The sequence below is a fragment of the Schistosoma mansoni genome (genome assembly GCF_000237925.1).
Source record: "Schistosoma mansoni, WGS project CABG00000000 data, supercontig 0013, strain Puerto Rico, whole genome shotgun sequence".
In the NCBI taxonomy this organism is placed as follows: Eukaryota; Metazoa; Platyhelminthes; class Trematoda; order Strigeidida; family Schistosomatidae; genus Schistosoma; species Schistosoma mansoni.
Genome location: NW_017386025.1, coordinates 2141837 through 2166124, shown reverse-complemented (window position 1 = coordinate 2166124; position 24288 = coordinate 2141837). Strand labels below are relative to the sequence as shown.

Here is a 24288-nt window from a genome sequence, read left to right as displayed (position 1 = left end):
TTGAAAGAATCATTTAATAATGACTTTTCTGATTATTTATTGATTTACTCTTTTTTTTTAAATTTTTTTCTTATCTGATATATATTATTTTTATAATTATTATTATTAGTTTGTACAAATGAGACGATTTTTACGATTAGCAGCTGATGGATCAGATAGTATACGTTGGAGTAAAGTAGCATTAGCTAAAGAAGTATTAGCTGAACTACCTTCACAAGTAAGTTATTTAAATATTTTTATCTTTTATATTTATATACATTAATTAGTTTAAAAAGAAAGATAAGGATTATATTTATTTTTGTAGGATTTTGTAGTTTTTTTTATTATTGATACTTAAGAGCGTGACTGATCAGTCTCTAGTGGTATATACTCATCTTGATTAGGTTGTCTTGATATAGCGTTAAGTTATAGCTTTATCATGTGACTAACATTGGAATTCAGGACGTGAGTTTTGTTCTATATGAGATGTATCGGATAAATTTACACTTATTTTAGTATTGCTACTTACATTGAGACTTGAACCCAGTACCTTTCACTTAGAACATCAAACACACTATCGACTAAAAAACTAAGTCAAGATAGTCACTAACTTATTCAAAAGGTAGAAATTTGTATTTAAGAGTTTAAGTTACCTCATTAGCATATGTGCATCTTGTGAAAAATGCCTCTATATAGCTACTTTGTCACAACCAACTGATTTAAAGCCATACGAGCAGTAATTCAAGGTCATAACAATTACCTTACTAACTTGAATAAATGCATAAAGAAATTGTTTGTTCTGAAATAGAGTTCCGGTATCTGTGGTATTACATAGTTTGACAAACGTGCTTGAAATAAGCGATACTAAACTATAATATGTTAACCTATATCATTTAATTTGAATATATTTCAACAAATAACAAGTAAATACTTGTTCTGACATGCTTTACAAATAAAACAAAAATTGTAAGGAAATATTCTCATAACAGAGTAACATGAAACTTGATCATTTCAATGATAGTTAACAATTGGCTGAACAACAGTCAAATTATTTAAAAGTGTTTTTATAGTAGGCGGTTGTCCGAGTCTGTTATTAATATACAAATTTCCTATACCCAAACCCAACCACCTATTTCAGTTAGGAAATCAAGAGGGAGTAGGAGACTTTTATTGACTAAAAGTGAGTGGAGAACATATATAGAACTCATTCATGAATATATATTTATCTCCCTTAGAAAACTAAGTTGCATTTACAAACAATGGCGTATGGTTTTTCTCCTTACAAGGTGAAACCAAGTTTTGGCCGATAGCGCACGTCTGTCATTTGATATGTGTCTAGTTGAACGAACGTATCAGATATAAACTCACAATATCAAAAACACCACAATTCAATTATTTGATAATCATTAAAGTACATTTTCCTAAACAGCATAATACAAACTTTAACTTCAAACAACAAAAGAATGCTACTCTGATTATATAAAATAATGTATAGACGACTCCAAATTTGACCGTCTAACTATCAGTAACTTGTTATGGTTTCGGTTATTTGAACAATTTATAAAAGTAATATTCATCACAAATCGATGTCAACGAAAGAATCATGAAGAAATAAGAAGCATTTATTCAGTTATACAGTAAACTGCACACAAGACTGCATATACAACTTTTCGGTCTTATATATAATATATACGACTAATAAATCAATGAGTTAGAATCGAAAAGTTGACGAATCTACCGCAAATCTTCTTGCGTAAAGGTTCAACGATATAGACCAAACTTTTATAGATGCTTAAAAGACTCCTAATCCAGTATTTTACAAGTCTTAATATTTTTTATTGATCAATTTTTCCACAAAAACATGTATTTATAAGCTGGTACCATTTTTGTCATGGACCATATAATAATTTCAATATGCATTTTGAACTACTGAGTAGATTATCAATAGGCAAAATCCAAAAGCTAAATATAAAAAGACGCTGGGTTAACATCCATTTTAAATTGGCGGTGAAAGATTTGGCGCTTGCTTCTAAACTCCAAAGTTCTGGGTCCAGTCTCTGATGAGGGTATAGATATGCACTACTGAGAATTTTAACTCTAGAATAAAACGGTCGTTTATTCGGACAATGTTTTCTGATTTGTGTTGCTCAATAAAATCTACTGCATTCAGACATCGAGTGCATGTACTGATCACCGAATGAAATGTCAATCCTCACTCTTAACATTAGTTTGTCAGCCACGAACTCCAGTTCCATAACTAATTCAGGTGAATTGGTCGTGTATCCAATATTCCATTGCTTGGCATTAACCAAAAAAACAAAGGACTATTGCTTTAACCCAGTAGCTTCCAGAGTCAGTTTCTGACTTGAATACAAATGTATTGAATATATTAATTTGCTTATAGGGAACTTTCACGTCACATTTACACTCATTCTAACAGATGTCGTACGATCTGAAACAATATAGGAAATAATATTAATATACAGTCTTTTTACATTAATAGATAACTGATTGCTTGAAAATATTTACAAATTGTGTTCTTACCAGTAACTAGCTACGATGGGACAATGCAACAATGTTTATGAAAGATTCAACCAGAGTTTCAACCTGGGTTCTCGAGATCTCTTCTTGAGTGAATAACCTTAAGACCACTGAGTCGGCACTTAGTAGTTTGTATTTCCAAGTTCAACCAATTCGCTATACTGTGCAAACGTCATCTAATGTCATATACATATATAATCTTTTTTTTAGATTTTAGAATATTTAGACAAAAATCATCTTAGTCCACAACATCTTGTACCTAGACAAGCAGAAAAACTCAGTGATTTAACAAATCCTGATTGGTGGCGACGATTTACTCAACCATTATCTGAAAATCATCCTAATCCATCTGAAGATGAAAATGATGCTTTACAACGTTTACAATTAATTGATAAAGATAATCAACCAACAACATCATCATCAAATTCACCAATTAGTTCAACATCTTCTGATCAATATTATTGTAAATCTGGACAAATATTTAATTTATCTGATAATAATAATAATTCTACATTAAATGAAATGAAAAGTTATTCTATGAATCAATCATCACCTAAAAAAACTCAAATACCATTATATCGTCAAATGTCATTAGGTACAACAAAATTAACAGAGAATTATCCAACTAAAACACGTTTTCGACGATTACCAAGTGGTTTAGATACAAATATTAATACAAATCGAATTACATCAAATCGATCAAATAACAACAACATTGGTAATAATACTGGTAATAGTTCAAAATAAAGAAAAAAAATTTTCTTCTATTATAATAAATGAATAAGAGAAAGAAGAAAGAGAGATCATACAATGTAAAAAAAATATAATTTCTCTTCTTACTTTTTTTTGTTGCTAATCAACATCATTATAAAACAAAAATGAAAAATATTGATTGATTGATTGAAATGGGTTGTATTTTTTTCTATTTTTGTGAAAGAAAAAATAAATAAAGATAAACAGTACAATTAGATTAATAATAATAAATAAATAAATAAGCCTGACAGATAACATTTGTATGATAATGAACTCTTTAAAGTGCCTCATTGACATTTTTTTCTTTCATTTTGATAAACTAACTCATTAAACATATAGATGATAGTAATTTACTACTGATTAATTTAAAAGTAGATTAAGTAAAATTAACTTTACTTATCCCTAAGATCTTAAGTTGTAATATTTATTTCTACCTTTTTGTAACACAAATTCCTTCCTTTCGAACTAAATTTTCGACACATATATATAATATAATATGAATGTATTTTATATAAACTTATTATTTCATTCAATGTGTCAATGAGCAAGACAATTAATAAAGAATACTTTATATTGAATAGATAACTTAATGTATCTATCCATTAATGAAATCTACAAGGATTTTCACTGCTCCATACTACTAATACTACTACTGACGACGATGACAATGAAGAAGAGAGTTTACTCAAAATGACGAAACAGTTAATCACCGGAAATATAAACAATTATTCATTGGACATTAGAAATAAATTAATTTTCATATAAACTCAACATGAATAAATAAAAATAATACAAACAACTATTTCATTGTATAATGTTTAACAAAGAAAAACAAAACAAAAAAACGAAGAAAATTATCTTGTTTTGATTATATTCAGTAATTTGGCTGTTTGTTTGTTTTTCACGACTCCTTGTGAAATGTAAACAAACAAACAAACAAAATATATATAGATTGGTTTAATGTTTTGTAATTTTCACTTTGACTCTTTCTTCTGATATATAAGAGTTTTTTGGCTTATGGTTTACTCAATTGATTTTATTTTTTGTTTGTTTTTTTTTGACTTAAAATAAGTTAAATCTTTGTATGAAGTAAGAATTCATTTTGTTTTGTTGTACAAAGACAGAAAACTTATTTCAGAAATTATGTAAAAATAGATTGATTAGTGATTAGTAGTGAATTCTAGGAGTTTCATGTCATTCTATATAATATTAGTTATCTCAAATTTAGAGAAGGGGTTGTAGGTGATCGATAGGAAACTCTGAACCTAGGTTTTGTGCTATTTTGATACTCGTCAATATGGTGGGCTTTTAATTTTAAGAAAACTTATGTTCCTAATGTTCTTCATTAAGCCATGGAGTGAAGTTGGTTACTAACTTGTTCATCGTGTTTTTATCAATATCAGTAAGGGTTTGAATCACCCTATGGTTGGTATTTAAAACTAAATTTTGATTTTGATTAACACACTGTGGATATGAAATGCTTCTTGACTTTGTAGTGTTAGTTAGAACAAATGTTTAACTGAATTCTGTCTGATGAATAAACTGGTTACACAGATCAATACGGAACCCAGTCTCTCTAACTTTAGTATCAATGAACCAGAACCAAACTATAAACATGTTTTAAAATGATCTAATTTATAGGTTGTACCAGTAACAGATTAATTACTGGCAGAGTATTTTTGAAAACTAGATAGAGAGAAACAGTCATTTGGTCCTAATGTGAGACCTACCTACAACTTACAAACTGAACAAAACTCCGCACATATGTTTCAACTAAATTATAATAAACCGTCTACTGGAGATTTCTTCAAGATTTTCTTGAAGGTTAAATAGGAGTGCGTGACTGATGGAGTTAACAATTTCGGAAGTGAAATAATTGTCGTCAATGGTATTAGTTGATCGTCGAGCTATATCACAAACTGATAAAAGTTAGAAACCTACCATTGAATGACTACTGACTGACTCTAATGATATTCGCCAAAAAAAGTGAAGGTCCTGAGTTGAGTATTAGTACAAAATAGATGACTAATAATCTCTGATTTTCAACGATGCTCCAACTGGGATTAACATGTGACGAATAAAACCTACAGATATTAAAATTGTTCAGTTCTGAACAGTGTTCAAATATATATCTTTCAAGATATGACTTACCAACTTTTAACTTCCTACTTTCTGTATTAGCGAACGAGCCTAAATTTTGTTAAGGTGAATTTTTTTCGATGATATACTTCTTAAGGATATTTCTAATTCATGAACTCATGGAAGATTAAATAAAAGACCCCCACAACCTTTTAGAATCTATCAACATTTACTGAGGGAATAACTCCGACTTATTAGCATTATCCATTGTGTTTATTGAGTATCTATAAGATTATTCATCAAGTATAATTTTAGAACTGTTACTGTTGTGTAGCTTTCTCACTTATAATCTGAACTTTTTAGTTAAAATCGTTCGTATTAAATGCAAACACATAGAAGCAGTTTGCAGAATAAACTAGTATTAAGCAGTTTTTTGTTATAATCTTGAAACAGCGGTTCAGTACATGCCTATGGTAATTGCTAATTAGGGAATAATCGAGTTTATTCTAATGTGTACTATTTTTATGGAGGACTCGACAGAATAACAATCGACACTAGTTAATACAAGGTAGAGAAGATAAGGCTTTCAAGATGGATTTGTACTCTGAATAGACATGTAATATTGAAATGGAACAGCTTCTTTATTTTGTAAACCTAAAGACCTTGAAAAAAAAACTAACGGACTAAAAGTAATAACAACCTATTAGATAACAAAACAAGTTTATTGCGGAATTGTGAATAAAGTAAATGTTGTCGACATTGTACTTTATAAAAAAACTAACACATAATAGCAGAAAACTGTGTAATCTGAGCTCTTCTTAACATTTTCTTTTACTTAACAGTGAGTTTCGAATTAAAAAGTTAACAATATAAGCTCTCGAAATATATTTCTGTAAAAATATCAGCATACTTCTTAAAAATGTGGAACTCAGATTAAACAAACAACTCTTTAACATTAATCTTAAATAGTGTGATGTTGGTTGTACTTCGGAAAATTACTCATGTAGTCCATCTGGCAGCTCATAGGTGTATTGTCATAAATTTGAGAGGATTTCGACCTGATCTCACGGATAATATTCTGAAATTCTATTAAAGACCTGATATTGAGGTCAGTAAAAATTTCTAGTTCATATTTTAACATTAATATATTTCCTGAATGACACGACGTGAACAGTGTTTATCTGGTGAATTTTTTTATCCTAATAATCTATCAAGACTAATTTGATAGTGTAAATACATGTTACTCTACTCACAATACTGTGAGCGCGTCATATTACTTTGTACACTGCTAACGAGTCAATTATATTCTGATAGGCAAATTCCGAGATATTCCTATAAATGATCACGTATTTCCAACAGCTCAAAACATATCACATTCTTCAAACGCCTAGTTCGTATACTAACAAGCAGTTTATTATCCGATAAAAAGGCAACAGTAGGATTCGAAATGAAATTGCAATAGATTACAAACAGGGTCTTTTACCACCTTATCTACGAGTTGTAATTCATTCTTGCAGAATAATAGACTGAGTATAGAGTCAATTACATGAATGTTTCTCATTGTTTCAAATGTTCTGTTGTGGTATGTGCTACTGATGTCGACAGATATAAGTAGTATGTATCATCAATCGAAAGTGAAAGGACTGGTGGCAGAAAGTTGAGAAGATCGAAGAAAAGAGAATGAGAACAGAGAATGATTGGTGTGGAGACGAAAGAACAATGAAGTCTGGAACGATTGATTTACACTTTGCAAATGAAGTATTTACTTTTTCGTTCTCATATTTTACCAAGATATTCTGTAATATTGTCTTCAAATACATTTGATTGTCCCTACTTGTTTTCTCGTTCACTGCACTATCAACTTTAATAATCGTCTCTTTAACATATCATCCTACCTAATAATGCTATCTAGGACAAGTAAGTAATAAGTGATGATGAGTTCAACTATCATCTACGTTATATATACGGTTATATATATATATATATATAAGGGGAATCGTAACTGAAAATTAGTCATAGTAGAAAAAATCTTGCTTGGGTTTGCATAATACCGCATATTTTACATCTCACTATTTCATTCGTTTCTTCTGAACTAATTTTCCGTACACCGATAATGTTACAATTTGAAAAACTTAGCTTCTCATCTTCCAAGTTTTGTTCGTTATGCTGGTGTGAAATGTTACAAGTTAGACCAGATCCTATGTTGTTTACTAATGACTGACTGACTGCCTGCCTGATAGATAGCCAGAAAAACTACGTTCAAGTAATAGATACACTGTTTATTGTAAGGCAATTCAATGTGCATATCTTTTTATATGTACACTACAAATTGCAAGCTTTAGTAACCACTCACTGTTTACTATATGAGTTACTTGTCCATGTACACTAAACAGCTGACTTATTAAACAATAATTCGAGATTTTACAAACTAATCTATGAAATGCTTAGCAGTGAAGTTTGGCAATGTAACTCTAATAATAAGAAAGAATATAGATATACACAACTAACATAGAACTAATAAATATAATGCAAATAAACAACTGAACAATAATGATAGTGATAATTGTACGCTTCAAATCATCTATATATATACTTTAGGAATTAAGGCTGAAAAATCAGTACGTTTCAAAGATAAATGAATCTGCAGTCACATTAAAATCAGCTCAAAACGACATGATCTTAACAACATTTACTCTTTTCCCACTCAAACGTATACAATTAATTTTTTAGCTGATTTTGGTTGGCTATAACAGACATTAAAAAAGACAACGGAATGTGATTGTTTTATAAAGTTGATCCATAAAATTTATGTGAATAGGTCATAAGGTCGACTGAAATAAATATTGATTTATTTTTCGGAGAAAAAATGCACCATCTTCAAGGAAATTGACATCAACCTATAACTTTTTATGTCACTGACTGACATTAACTAAAGAATCTATTGGAAACCACATAGCACTGGACATTTTCTTTTGAGACTTCCCGATTATGAACACCGATGATCAAACATAGGATCTAGTCGAGTATATTTCAAGTATCAAGTCGAACATGATATCATAAGGCCATATGGTTGAAATTTCAACAATTTCTCTCTTACACTATATATATATATATATATATATAATAAAGTGTTTTTCGTTTTACTGTTTAATAACTAATGAACACCAGATAATGTTCTAACACACCTACTGTTATGGGGATAGTTTTTTGTCATAAGCTGGTATTTTTCCCGATGAACATTGGAAAATCCCAGAGCATCGAACAGTTGTTGTGTCCTAGTTCGAAACACCCACATTATATTCAATCAGTGACATATATTGTGGACTACATTTTGTGACAATCTGACACGAGTTGAAATTTAGACTGACTGAATTCTGTGCTGATCCAGAAACCTAAATGTGGTAGATTTTTTATAATCGTGATGTACACTGATGGGAGGTTTCGAGCTGTGCAGCACTCCCCGATTTTCAATAATTCTGCAATTGATATCAATTTGCTAAGGAAACTACATTCAAAGTTACAATAATCTCTTCACAAAGCAGACAAGTATTCACTGTATATCACAGATAAGAAGGAGAACTGATCTGTTCATTTTCTCTACCAATAATATTCCTTCCTTTTCGTTCTTAATTTTTTTATTCTTTTTATCTCCTATTATCGATTGATAAATGTGATCCAAGAACTGGAAGACCCATTTAGTTATCAACTGATAGCTTATCTTTTAAATACTTTGTAAACATCATTTTAAAAACGTGTAATCAAATTATACTATTTTATTACTTCATTAATGAACAACCTAATCCTAGTCAGATCGGATCCTGTAAGCTGAGAAGTTTGATCGTATTATGTTTGATAAAACTTATATAACTCATTTCTTTACGAAGTTCACGTTTATAATATTGTTGTCCAGAAAGATAACAAAAATACACTCAACTCAAAGAACACAATTTCACTAAAAATCATCTACCCGAGCTACAAATCATCCCCAGCACCTCATTTTAATCATTTAAATGAAAAAAAATTTTTAGATGAGTCTCATATTGTTGCTTTACCGTTTTTGTATACAATATATACAATACTGTAAAAATAAATGAATATTGAACAATCAAAGGAGACTGTTTCAAAATGAAAAAGATCCCGTTCAGAGACTTTCTAATTCTAGTTTGTTTTTTGGACTTCATTGAATATTATATATATATATATATATATATATATATATATATATATATATATATATATATGAATTATGTTGTACATGGTCTGTCACATTCTAATATTAACAGTCGATGAAATAATTGAGGTAAACTTGAATAACATTGAAGAATTTGTTTTTTATTAGGTCCATCAATGACAAATTTACGTATTAAATTCCCTTTATATATAAATAAACCTTTACTTATTAAAATTTTACAACCTGTTTTTATTTCTATACTATGTAATATATATTTCATTTTATGAAATATTGTTAAAAATTTAATTGTATCCAATTTTGTTTGATAAATAAACATGGTATAACGTAACCAACCAACTGGTAACAAGATGTCATCATTATTGTTATTACTATTATTATTATTCACTATGTTAACATTAGTATATATATTTGTTTTATTTAAATAATTCATCTTCATTTGCTTACCTTTCATTGATAATTGATTTACATCCATATTTGAATATATCTCATCTTCATTATATTGGAACCATTCTATAAAATTTAACATATTCGATTTTAAAACAGTAAATCCAAGTATAGATGTATTAATTAATGGCCAATAAGTTGATTTTAACTTTTTTAAATTATTCTGATTTTTAATAGTAGTAATATTAGTAGTATTAATAGTAGTAGTAGTAGTATGTTCAATTTTCTTATTTTTTATAGGAACAAAATAATTGATAAATTTATTTTGAATTATTGATAAATCATTATAATAATTAAAAAGAATTGAATTCCATCTTTTGAAAAGTAATGAATGACAATTGAAGTCTTTATCATTACTAACATCATTATCATCATTCAATATTGAATGAAAATTAAGCTTATTTGAGGAATCCTCATTATGTAATAAATCTTGTATATTATGATTTAACTCATGGTTATTTATTAGTAAAACACATTGATTCAATTCATTCAAATCGACAGTGAACATTGAATTTCTGGCATTAATATCATTATGAATATGATGATGAGTTTTATGCAATAATTTCAAATTAGTTGTTAAACAATTTATAAATTTATTATTTAAATAATAATTTGATTTTTTATGATTTGAAATGTTTAAACAATTTCCCATGAATTAAAAGTTTGTTTGTTTGCTTTCATAAATAAAAATTTTTCAAGGTTAAAATTTTTTGTTTTTAATGTGAATTAAAACAAAGTCTCTGTGTAGTGATATACAACTAACTATACAGATATATTATAATTACAAAATCGATTACTTTTTTAAAAAAATTCAAAAAAAAAAATCGATTTTATCGACCACTTTATAAGCTCCATATTGAACATATTGAATGAATGAATCATATAGTGAACAATATATATTAAATCAAAGAGAAGAAGTTAATAGACTTTCTATTAGTTATTCATTGAATAAAAATTCATTTGGTTAAGATGATTTATGTATCTTTTGAGTTGTTTGATTAATAGGTAGAAGTATATATTAAAGATTCCCATTGTGAAAATTAGAACAACATATGTATGTGAACAACTGTTTCCAATTAGATCGTCATAAGGCTTTACTCTAATATACATGAATATTAAAAACGATACGCAGTTCTATCTTGACACATCTAATTGATAGTGGTCAGAATGTAGTTAAATCGAAATCATTTCAAGTGATCTATCGTATACCTCTATCATTTCCCAACGGAGTTCATTTCCGTCTTCCTCATATAACAGAAGCCATAGGAATTTGTACATTTCACCCCAATTTATGTGTACAGAAGAGATTTGTAACCTCCCTATCCCTTCCATAGACGGAAATAACTTAACAAATGACATTATTATTATTATTTTAAAACTTTATTATAAATTTTGTTATAATTTGTTTGTAATTTTCCGCCTATTTCCGTTTGTATTCTTCACTATCTAATTATTTACATACTTCTTATTACGTAATGATCACTATTTTAAGTCTATTTACCCACGTTTGACCTCCCATTTTCACTGTTTAAATATTAATAAGAATTTTGTTATCGTAATTTAATATTCTTACTACTATCAGTACACCTATCTTCCCACTATCAACTCGTATTTTGCCTATTATGCTCGGAGAAGTATATATGTAAGTTTTATAACCACGTCTGTTGTGAGATAGGAACTCACTGAAGACAATTGGTGAACGGTTGCTCAACTTCGTGGATTGGTTGGAGTTAGACATTAACACCATGTGATGCCGGCTCAGTGGTTTATCGGTTAAGTGCTCTGGCGCAAGACTGGTAGGTCCTGGGTTCGAATCTCGCGAGGCGAGGTCATGGATGCGCACTGCTGAGGAGTCCCAAAATAGGACGAAACGGCCGTTTTCCCTAGTGGTCTAGCTTCAATTGACTGACGCTTTCAACTATGAAAATAATGAAATAAAATAATACAAAACTGGATTAAAGTAACATGAGGAAAAGAATTATTCTAGTGAATTTGAATTTTGACCAACAGTGGAGTCCGGAATGCAATATAAAGTATTGTTTAGGGCTCTTCTAATGAATATGTAGTGAATGAAAATGTCCAATGTAAAAAGCACAATGACTTAGTGAAATATGGAAATCATACATTAAATGCATTATTTGTACATTTTCTTTGTGTTATCCTTTAAATACTCCATTATTCCTCCGATTCTGTTGTTATTTTGATTGCACTCCGATTTCAATCTTGTTCTCTTCATTTTAATATTCTGTTACCAGGTATTCCACTTGCCATTAGCGCTAAACACTCCTTATATCTGTCAGCATAAATAGCGTACACCACAAATGTACCTGCCACATTCCAGTGTTCATATTCAAACAGGGAACACTTAAGACCTTTAATATATTTTTCAGTACCTATTATTCTGCAAAGGAGAGAGATTTGCAGCCCAGATAGATGTTTTTAGTGTCCTTGAGTTCACTGAGCTGGATAGTTTAATCACCGAGTTTCCATTTTCATTTTGGACAATATAATGAGCCCCCAAATGCCCTGGTACGGCCGAGAGTGGGGAGAGTCCACTCTCCCTCTCGAAATGCTCTCACATGGCCAGCGAATATATAGCCTCTGCCAGGGAAGTCCTACTCACTGCCTTCTCGTGGCACTACTGTTGTTTACGAAAGTGAGAGGACGAAAAGCGAATGTCCAGCGCTTTAACCGGGTTGGTGGACACGGAGGGTCCACCTAGGGGAGTTGGAAAACCCTGATTCCAAACCAATGGTGCACATGGGCTCCAGTATCCTGATGGAACGAATGGCGAACGAACCTGTTGTTGGTCAACGGCTACCATGGGACTGTATCTCCTCACGATGCTCCACTGCCTTGTGGATTAGATCTTTCGGTCAAAGGCTCCGGGTGTAGGCCCCTAAGAAAACCACCTGCTTCAGTTTGGGCACCTGGGCAGTATCACAGCCCTCAAGCAAATCGAATGAGATTTGTATGGCGCATATGTATCTGGTGCTTCCTTGTACCAATATTTATGTGTTTAAATAAATAAATAAAATGAGTGCCTTCGGTACAAATTAGACAACAACACTTAAAGTGTTCTGTTCTGAGTACGCCTTTGAGCTTTCGTAAATACTTTTATGCATTAATGTGGCACATCTATGGAGACCAGTTTTGTTTATTTGTATTAAGGTTATGATAAAGGTTGAATATTGAGATTTTCTCTAGTGACATATTATTATTTTAGACTCCAACTATTATTTTACTTATAACACTTACATTTTCGACATAATAGGTCACTAAAAAGAATGCTTTACACTGAATACAATGAGCTTTCATGGGGAAAAATAGAATGATTGATTATACAGTTAAGAAATAAATCGATAAGGATAGTATTTAATAAGAGGTACTGTTCATTTAAGGATGGCATCTGACAGAGATTTCTTTCAGTAAAAAGGACCATTTTTATTTTATGAAAAATTTAATAAATTACTGCGAAATACCATTGGTTTCTGTTCTAAAGCATATCGGAAATCACTGGTTTGTATAAATTTTGGAACTGTATCCAACATGAAGTAATGAACTGACAAAACTCCATTTCTATGTAGCTATTTCTTGTATCACGGTACCATTAAATAAACGAAATGCCTCTAGGGATTTTTTAACCCAGTTGCGACGTCGAAAAAAGATGTGAGATGTGGGAATCGCCTGGAAGGCATTCTCAAAATGTCCAAGCCACAAAGGCTAGTGCCACAAGATTTTGACAACAATTAAAATGTTATTACTGTATTTAAATACATGTTAGATTTTATTATCATTCTGTCCAAATTATCGACTCCAATATTAAAGTGATTCCAGAACAGTAAATCAATCTGTACTCATATTTACACATTGCATTTTAAGTTAAATTCGTCATACTAATATCCCTTTTCCATTCCCAATGATTATATGATCAATTAGCTTTGTTCACGTAGATTAATTGGTTGTATTCATTTCGACATGATTAATAATTTCATACTGACTTATATTAAAGGTCACCAAAAATATGTTAGCACAATTACAGTTTCCTGTCTGTAGCCGATACTTTCGCAGTCTAATTAGTATTTATATATGTCTATGTACACTGATATAAGTAATGACAAGTAATAAGGTTTAACTAACAAACTATTTGGATACGTAGGTAAGGGTGAAACACACTTTATTCAATGTAATGCTTCTCGTCTGTTTAATCGCCCAATTCTATTTAAAGTAGACACCTTGGATGTCGCTCGCAGAGATAGCAAAGGCTTTACGATTATGTCAACTAGCTAAGAGAGAGTAACATCAGTAACAGTAATACGAAGCATCCTAAATCACTTAATAAGTGTTTTAACGAACGAAGTTTAGACTGTTTCAATAAGATTGCAAGTGTCCCCTACCCAACCCTAATTAGTCAGTCAGAATATTTGGTAGTTTTCCACATAGTTACAATCGTAGTCATATTCGTAAGTAAACAATTCAATCAATTAGAATTAAATTCAAACCCCAGACACTAACTTTTGTCGCATTGATTTATGCCCGGCGATTATTTTATACTACTACCTGGGATTCGATAAAACATTGTGATCTGCTTTATGTAGGAGTAACTGTACTTAATGACTGAGGCTATCAGGACGTTTTCAATGTTCAACAAATATGAGGCATCCAAAAATTTTCGCGCACTTTTCTATCCTCAGTTTGCAGTTGTGGAGATTGCTGAATTTCATCGAAATCATGAACCGATTAATGTTGGACCACCATTAGAAACTTGCAAGTACTGGACGGCCGTTTTGTCCTCATATGGGACTCTCTAGAAATGGGCACACACGATACCCCACTAAAGACTCGAACCCAAAACCTTCGGTCTCGCACGAACGATTAAACCCTAGACCAATGAGCCGACATCCAACGGTGCTAATGTTAAACTTCAACTAATCCACGGAGACAATGGAAGATGGTCGCTAAACATGGTGAATTGATTGAAGTTACATATTAACACTGTTGGATGTCGGTTCAGTGGTCTAGAGTTTAGTCGTTTGCGCGTTACCAAGGATTGTGGGTTCGAATCACTTACTATCAAATAAAAAACTTATTACATATATTAGTTTGTGTACCGCACAAGATACGGAGCCTACATGGTCAGTATCCATGACATAATAATAAACTAAGGCTGAAAATCTTAAGCTGTATGACTCAACGTTGGTTACAGTGGCGAAGATACACTCACTCTTTGTCTTTATATGTTGAACTTGGTATTGCTTCATAACTTCAACATGTCCCATCTGCTTGAGTTGTTAACGTTTACCCCCCATTTTTCGTAGGCATTTAGTCCCATATGATATTGTTGTTAGAATTCAGATCATATAAATTGTAAAATGACAGCCAATCCTATTGATAATTACAAGATAATGCTTTATATACAAACCAGTCAGGTCATTGGCAGTCTAAATAGCACTTTATCCGAGATTCGAACCCAGAAACTCTCCAAAGACATGTTCAGCTTGAACACATGAAAATATCCATAGCCTTACAAGTGCTGTTACCAAATTCCGGTGGACGACTTTTAGAAGAACGACGATGTTATAATGGATATTTGACCATGAAAATGGCTCTTAACGCAGTCATAATAGTAGTTCATTAAAAAACGTTTTAATCAACGTCGTCGTCTCAGTCGACGCTACACGATCTAGTCTTGGTTTGTAATGCGTAGCTGATGCATATACAGAACACACATATATACATTTATACTTTACAATTCAGGGAGGGTTCAAAGTAAGCAACCGAACTATGATACCTACTTACTTAACCAACTGTCAGTCGTAGCTTTAGAAAGATTTGCTTCATTCGATATAGAATATTTACAACACGCAACCTATGTCTCTATCAAAACTGACCTCTAATGTCCACAAAGACTGATTCAATAAATATACAATGAACTAAACCATTTGATTGAGCCGTGAAAATTACTTTAATTAGAGTAAAAACTCATGTGTAAATCGTAGCCTTGCGATAACCAGCTACCACTAATCATCTAACAGACTAATACACACAGCACAAATATTATCACTTGCATAACTACTGGGCTCAGTAACCGTAATTCAATAATTCTTCTGCAAACAGCAAAGAATGATTGGTACAACCAAAAGTTATGCAGGATTAATCAACTCAAACCATCAGAATGTTACGAAAGAAAACTAAACATGGGATATTTGTTGGAATGCTTAATATGACGACCTTCGCTGAACATGGTTGACGATTATATACACACGCCTACATATACAATATCACTAAGCTCCTTAAACGGCGTTAATAAACATAACTTTAGATTCCTGCTAACTTGACGCAAGGTCAGGATCCGACAGTGACAACAGTATGCAAACACATAGCAGTTAGCGAAAAGAGGTTATTCACCCAGAAAAAAGGACTTTATTTCTCATTTAAATATTTTGCATTGATTGCGTTTGCCGTCTTCAGGTTTATACGTAAAATATTCATGTACAAGAGCTTTGGTACTTTCTGCATTATGATCCAATTTCTCCCAACTGTAAGACTCGTAATCTGTCTGCAAATCTTCGTCCAACTCGAAAATCAAACCAGTTCCTGCCCAAACCCAGATACCCTTAATTGTATTATTATTATCCTCGCCAAATATGCGCATGATACCGAACGCATACTTTGACATCCTGAAAGAAAAATGTAGTGATTCAGTAGAACATTAACTTAAAGTTTAAACGAATCTGAGGCACTACAAAAACACTAACAGACCCAATCATAGGTTAAAAAATGACCTCACATATTTATGAGAACGATCAAATAAAGTCGATGGCAAAAATAACATGTTTACGCCAACATAAAAACTTACTTCTCTGCTCGTTGGAAAAAGCCCTCAATCAAGTTACCCGTCATGAACATTAAAGTTAGCGAGTCAGAAAATAAGTAACTGCAGCTCCAGATAGAATAAGCTTCTGGGTCAAAATTGTCCCAGAAATATGAGACTGCCTCTTCTTTATCCATATTGCTGAACACTCTTTTGAATGCATCCATACCAAATTTTCCAAGAGGGAGACTTGCAAGCCGACTTTTGCTTGGTTTTGGGGGTTTTTCATCTTCGTTGGAATCTTTGGGCTTTTCCTTCTTAACAGGAGTTTCAGATTTCTGTTTTTCTTTCACCGCTACTTTTGGCTGATTGGTTTCATGGGACTTTTATTTTTAATATAGTAACTTTAGACCTACCTTTTTATGCAGCTCAGAGTACTTTTTGGCATCAAACTGAGCCGCCTTAACACAAAACGTAGACGGTCCAACGACATTCAAAACCTCTGGTTGGTTGGCAATGGTTGTATACCAGCGTACGACATGAGGATAAGATTTTCGATCATTTTCTTCATAAACATGAGTAAACAATGGATGCAAAGCTGTAAAGACGGTAATATCAGCTTGAGACAACCGATCACCAACAAGGAAAGTTCTAATTCAATCAACAGTAAAAATTAAACACCTACATCTTACTAAGTTGCTCATTCATAAACTTAAGCACAGATGAAATACAAGCCTTGGCTTTCTCTGTGTTTTGTTTATTAAACTGGGTAATACCAAGACAAGGATAAACCCAGGTAGCGACAGACGGCAGGATGTTGTTATCTGCATAATTGACCCACTGTGTGACGAAGTGTGTATTTTTACCGCCTACCAAATAAATGCTCCAAAACGAACCACCTACCTCTCAGCTGATCGGTTCCCAAACAACAGGCTATGGCATTCACATCGAAAAGGCATGTACCATCATCAGCTTCAAAAACCGGGACAGTTGCAGGAGGGAACTTTTCCAAGAACTTTTTATCCTTATCAGTCACACCAGGAATGAAATTGACAATTTTTAATGCGCAACCACTAAATTGGGCTGCAATCTGGGCCCTCCAAGATCTGTGATACCCTTCTGGAGTGTACAAAGTCCCTGAAACCGTCATTGTAAAACGTCACTGAGAACAGGCGTGACAAGTAATCGAAAGTGCATCCACACTTTACTTCGACACCGAATGGTATAAACAAACAAAAGCCTCACTTTTTAGAAACCTTAAGGGCGAGTATACTTCATTAGCTACAGAATGCCGATAGGAAAAGATAGTGAAGGGACAACGTAAACCGAGACCCAACTTCTTTACTGTAATACAGAGTGCAGTGTTAAAACCAGTTTCAGTTTCAGTTTGGAAAGGTTAGAAGGCTTGATGGCCTGTGTTAGTCCTGGCAATGATTATCTCTCAGTTGATCCAACTTTCTTTTGAAAGAGTCTACGGATGGAGCCTCAACCACGTGCTGAGATAATGAATTCCACTCGTTGATGATTCGATGGGAAAGTCGGTAGTCAGATGACAAGTAATTCGTTCTGGGCTTGTGAACTTATTTGGAGTGTCCTCGTAGATTTTCTGTTTTGGAAGACAAGAAAAATGAGGGCATATCAGGTGCAAATTTGTCATTAAGCAATTTGAAAACTGTAATCAAGTCGCCTCTGATTCTTCTATATGACAGCGGGAATAGGTTTAGCTTGGTCAGTCTAGTATCATACGGGAGCTTCGCTATTCCGGGAATCAGCTTATTTGCCATTCCCTGAACCCTTTCCAAGAGCTCTCTGTCTTTTTTTGGGCAGGGGCTGGCTGCTTGTACGCAGCAATCAAGTTAATGATGCACGAACACCGTATACAAAGTCAGAAACGTTTTAGCGTCAACATGCCTAAAAGCCCTACGTATGGACCATGAAGTTCTAAAACCTTTGGCAGCTATTGCACGGCAGTGTGCAGTAGTCTTTAAGTGTTGACTGACGATGACTCCTAAGTCATTGTGTTTCTGGACAATAGGTAGCTCAGTGTTAGTCATCGTGTACGTATCTGTACCTTGATGGCCAATATGCATCACAATATACTTGGAAGTATTTGTCGGCAATTGCCAGGTTTGGGACCATTCAGGTAATTTATCCAGGTCGTTTTGGAGTTCTAAGCTATCGCCCTTGCTTTGTATCGCTCTCTATATCTTGACATCGTCAGCATAGGGCAAGACTGGTGACGACAGAAGACAAGGGAGGTCATTTACGTACAAGAGGAATAACACTGGCCCCGAAACTGTACCCTGGGGGACTCCACTAAGCACAATTCCCCAGCTAGACAACTTGGAGTTCACCCTTACTCTTTGTTGACGCCCAACTAGGAAGTCTTTTATCCACATCAATAGATTGCCTCCAATCCCGACATTCCTTAGCTTATATAACAGCCGGGTGTGCGGAACTTTGTCGAAAGCTTTGCTGAAATCGATGTAGGCTACGTCTACAGGTAACTTTTGGTCCTTAAGAGCGAATCAGTTTTCACGAGCGACTAATAAGTTAGTGAGACAAGAGTAACCTGTTCTAAAACCATGCTGCTTTTCGGAGAGGATCCGGTTTTCATCGAGATACTTTAACAGCTCCTTCCGAATAATCTTTTCTAAGATTTTAACAACCACACTAGTTAGGCTAATGGGTCGGTAATTCTTAGGTTTATGTTTTATACTTGTTTTGAAGACAGGACTTACCACGGCGTTCTTCCAGTCTTTTGGTAGACGACCCTAGGTTACGGATAGATTAAAACATATACTTAAAGGGTTCTCAACAAAGTTAGCTAATTCCATTAGTAACCTAGGATGCAGTTCACCAGGTTCAGTGGATTTGCCTATGTCAAGCTTATTTAGCAGACCAAGGACATCGAGTTCTTTGATGGTCACGCTGTCCAGTGTTTGTGGGGGGGTTTTCATGGACTGGTGTGGGCCGAGTATGGGGTAGACTACCACTACTATAAACCATTAACTTTCCTACTTCAGGAGAAAAGGTTTCAGTCAATCCAGTTATGTGTCGTATGCAAGTCTTCCTAAAACTTCAATATATTGTAGGGCCAGTGAAATTTCACTGAGCCCTTGCCAAATCATCCGGCAGTTGGTTCATTGAATGTCGAACACATTTTCGAGCCTTGTCAAAGACAACCAACGCGCATCAGTTAATCGTATGCCATGGACTAGCTCATGCAGTGTTATTTTCGCTATCTTCTCTGTACTCATTCTTGCCAGTATATTTCCATGATAACGTCCTTTGTATTATATGGTCTTCAAAGCAGCCACAATACTTTGATACGTCGAAGGAGTAATCCACGTTAGATGTTGACCACGATGTGTGACTTTGAAGTTAGCCGGTTCGTCGCAACATTCCTGTCTAACTCGATTAGGCCCCCAATCATTTGATATAGATCATTCACGTTGGGGATCTACAATATCATCAAAGCCTAGCACTTTCTCCCGTATATTATTATCATCTGCGTGTGGAAGAGTTTGACAGTCTAGAGAAGTAGATGGATTCTCACCTAATAATAAAAACGAGTTACAAGTGAATAGACCTCCGTAGCAGGCAGCATTTTACTAAAAACTAGTCAGATAGAACAAAAGGAAATATGATGAGAAGTCCAGATTTGGTAGAAAAACAAGTAGAAAATCTGAAACGTCGATACAAAGACCTATTCACTACTAGTTTGGCTTCTACTATCGATAGAACGAAGGGTACTCATTGTCACGAAGACCCCATGAAAACGTAGATAATGAACAGTGTTGGACTTCCCCTCGATTGGTTATTTAACCTCGGTTTTAACATGAAATCTAGAAGGGATGCTCAGAAGTCAGAAATGCAACAGGAGTCTGGATTGTGAGAGTATCTTCTCTTCACGAGTAATCAAGTCTTAGAGTCAACTTAAGTGATCTAAGCGCTCTCTGTCGAGTTCTTCAAGAGTAAACTACGAATATGTTGGGGACATTGGATATTATAGTATACTGATATACAAGCAACTCTTTTTTCTGCTTGAACCACATATGTAGGTCTGTAACTGAAGATGTCGCTGTTCCATTACTAATAGGCATGGAAGTTAGTCAAACAAAAACTTTTTCCTTTCCGTTGGCAATCTATTAGAGCACTCAACACCTCACGCAGAACACGAAAAACTACTCGGATTCGGTACTGTATATCGAGGAGAGAAGCGTGGTGGCCTGCGTTATTCTTTTTCCAGTACGTTTCTGTCAGTTCACAGTCTTATCTATGGTTATTTGATTCAAGGTACAGATATCAATCTAGGTATTAGGTTCCAAATGCTGATCACCCTGATGAAAAGAACGTGTATCACGAGAAGTCTGCCAATGTGTGGTGATATTGGTTCCTAACCACACGGTTATGGGAGTTGAAAATACAGTGACTGGGGAGACTTGCATTCGACATTCAACACCGCAAAGAAGGTCAAAAATAGTGGAGGTGGGAACACTTAACCGATATGGCATAGCCCAGCCATACAGGTGTGGTCACTCGACTCAACCTCTTCCTGTTCATATTAAACACAGTATTATATACCCAACCCGGATGTGTTGCCCAGAAGTCCTAAATAACATGTTACTGGTTGTCACGATGGGACGAGATAGTGTGAACAAGAATGTGCTTTCCAAGTAAGGTCTCACAGATTAGACAGTCTTATCACGTCAAGTACACAATATTGGATTAGGTCCATTAGCAAAGCATTTGAGTCCTCTTTCAAAAACAAGCTTGCAGATTGAATGACCTGTTAATGTTTAAATTTCACCTAGATCAAGAACCGTGGTGAAAATACCTGTATCCAAATTTCTGAGTATCCATCTGGATCCGTGTGAAATTCTGAAACTGTTAACTAGAATCGCATGGCAGTGGAACAAGAATCACTATCACTCACGAATGATTGTGAGATAGGACCAAAGATAAAAACACATCCCTGATTCTGTAGTTGTCTAACATTTTAGTATAGTATTATATCAATTTCGGTAGTTTTAGACTTACCTCGGCTGGTAGGATAATTGGCTAGGGCCCGGTGACAGTTCACTGGCCCTCCAGTAGTACAGAGTAATACACAAAAAATAGTCAATGAGAAGAAAATAAGGACAGGGAACGTAAACAAACTTAACACCACCCCCCGAAAACAGCCTGCCTTTCTTTATTCTTACTAGTTAGATATTTAGTCAGAATACATTCCGAGACGACAACTACACCGTTAACATCCGCAACATCCTCTCTGAGAAGTCTTCCTACGTTAACCAAGTTGTCAAAGAAAAATGATCTTAGCTCAGTGATTGCAGGAATTTTGGTAGTAACATTATTTAGAGGCTTTTATTGCTTAATTCAATGACTAGCTCCCTCAAATTCATTCCTTTGTGAGTATTCTCAATCTTTATCGGTATTATCTAGTTCATTAAGCGTGGGGAGTTCACTCCCTAATTCTTTTTCACACAGACAACACTTGAATAGGATGAGCCAAGCCGCTCATCGTTTGAGTTGGGTCCAGAACGAAAAATAGGAAATAAAAGATTCAAAGGAAGTATCACAGCCCTAGTTGCTTTGACTTTAACATTTTTCACCTCCACCTCAAAGTGAAACTTCAGTATCTTGTCTCATTCATATTTAGGCCACTGGTGATTTTCACTTATTAACAGTTTAGGCCCTGTAGGACAAAATTTATTACATTTAGAGTTACATCTACGTGTTCTAGAAGCCAACTCAGCTGGGCTCATAGTTGGTGACACCATCTTCCATTGTAATGGCGCATTTTTTTTCGCAAATATAGTTGATTCTATTAGTTAAATACTTCTTGAAGCGTGACACTGTGTTAATTATGTAGTTCATTACTATCATAGGGACAGTTCAAGGGTAGATTTCAGTTATACCTTCCTACACTTTTGTTTCTTCCACTATTTATCTCACCAATTTCACTGAGATTACCGCGGCTTGCAGTTTAAACCGTAGAACACTAACAAGTTTTAGAGGAGCCATTCCAGATTACCCCAGGATGAGGCTACATTACACTGCGATCTCAATTTTACACTGTCACAAGCTATGGTAAGTAGATGTATTTCTCTCAAATGTCCCCATCTTTACTGGCTGTTTGTTGGTTGGATTTCTGTTCTTTTTTATATGTAGGTTACCAATATTGTATGTTCTTTCAGTTGTTACTCGATTACTCTGATCTAACGATTAAATTTCAAAGTTAGTGAGTTCTGAGTTCTGGGAAAACGCCTCCCTGATGGTTGATATCTCTAAGTGATTCGCTATTCTTGATACTTCTACTTGTTTGGTTAAGACACTTTATAGTAAGGTTATGTTCGACATGCTATCTAATAAGACAAAAGTCTTCACTTATCCTGTAGGGCCATGAAACTCTAATGTCGTCAGTATCTCTACCCTCTCATTGCGATCCGCCTTTCATAACTGTGGACAAGACGAGGCTCCGTGAGCATCAAAACATATTGAACAATAGCTCTTCTCATTACCCGACAATCCAAGAACCTTAGCTTGAATCAGGTAGGGTTGACTATTCAGTGATGTTGTCTAGGATTTGTAACTTCTGTTTGCGAGTTGTTCATAAATATTTGTAGCAATCGGCACTATCATTTCTGGAAACAATTACAAGTCACGGAATTGAAGTTGTGGTCCTTTCTCCAAGATTTCTGCCGCTTCTGCCCATTTAAACTGAATAGTTCGTGACAGTCGCCACTCCATTCATTTTATAGTGGTAGAACAGTTAACCCCGCGTCTCGTCCCGTTTTTGTAACAATGCCTTACAGTCATTTGTCTCATTAGCTTCTAAAAACCGGATACATCACTTTGACGCAATGAGGAGCCGTTTAATAAGTCAGCAAAGAATTCTTCTACCAAGTTGCCGATGTAAAATTCTAAATGCCTTCAAGTAGTGTTCTCCTTCTGGCAACAAAACTCTATGTTTGATAGCATACTTTACGATACCTTCACAATAGTGCATAAAGTAGGTGAGTCGTTGAGTATCATCGTTGATTTGGTCAAGAAACGCTTACTCTGAATCCTCTCACAAACGTCCAAAACTTAAATACATTTCTACCAATTTTGATAATTTCGATTTTAGGTGGTCCCAATTTCGTGAACAGTGACCTAACAGTTTTTACGCCAGCGTTAAGTTCAACATCAATTCTCAGTTATATGTGAGTACATCGGTGACCGAATGCAACTTCGGGTGACAAGTCTTTGAATCAAGACTCGGATGGCTCAGCAATCCGAACTTCCTTTTTGAACTTGATAAAAGTTGTCTGTCTTATTTCCAGTCTCTAACTCAACCTTTTCTATTTCTATCTCGTCAAAAATCCGTTCTTCGTCTACTAATCGACCATCTGAATTCATATAAATGTCGACTAAGAAATGACTTTATTTAGGGGTAGGGTCCACATTACTAGAGATGAGGTTTAGAAAAATGGATGCG

At 34.0% G+C, this 24288-nt stretch overlaps 2 protein-coding genes across 2 annotated transcripts in view; one reads left to right on the top strand and one right to left on the bottom strand.

Moving 5' to 3' along the window:
- Smp_167370 (copine, putative) overlaps positions 1–3267 on the top strand; it is a gene marked incomplete at both ends in the record, with an annotated part of 19759 nt that extends 16492 nt beyond the window's left edge. The window contains 2 exons of the mRNA XM_018790886.1: positions 110–217; positions 2731–3267. Of these exons, the coding sequence (XP_018645901.1) occupies positions 110–217; positions 2731–3267 (645 nt within the window). The remainder of the gene's footprint in view (positions 1–109; positions 218–2730) is intronic.
- A 13121-nt stretch (positions 3268–16388) lies between these two features.
- Smp_083410 (elongation factor 1-gamma, putative) lies at positions 16389–17997 on the bottom strand. Its single transcript, XM_018790885.1, has 5 exons — positions 17706–17997; positions 17488–17671; positions 17219–17453; positions 16848–17185; positions 16389–16668 (listed from the first exon to the last, which is right to left on the bottom strand). Exons 1-5 carry the CDS (start codon positions 17950–17952, stop codon positions 16419–16421), a joined length of 1254 nt encoding a protein of 417 aa, XP_018645900.1. The 5' UTR covers positions 17953–17997; the 3' UTR covers positions 16389–16418.
- Between the last annotated feature and the right edge of the window lie 6291 nt (positions 17998–24288).

What these genes read in the sequence shown, in the direction of transcription:
- Smp_083410 (XM_018790885.1), bottom strand. Translation starts at nt 17,952, where the DNA reads ATGACGGTTTCAGGGACTTTGTACACTCCAGAAGGGTATCACAGATCT. An exon ending in GGGAACCGATCAGCTGAGAG is followed by an intron (nt 17,672 to 17,705) that starts GTAGGTGGTTCG and finishes TTTATTTGGTAG; the next exon opens with GCGGTAAAAATACACACTTC. An exon ending in ACTCTGAGCTGCATAAAAAG is followed by an intron (nt 17,186 to 17,218) that starts GTAGGTCTAAAG and finishes TAAAAATAAAAG; the next exon opens with TCCCATGAAACCAATCAGCC.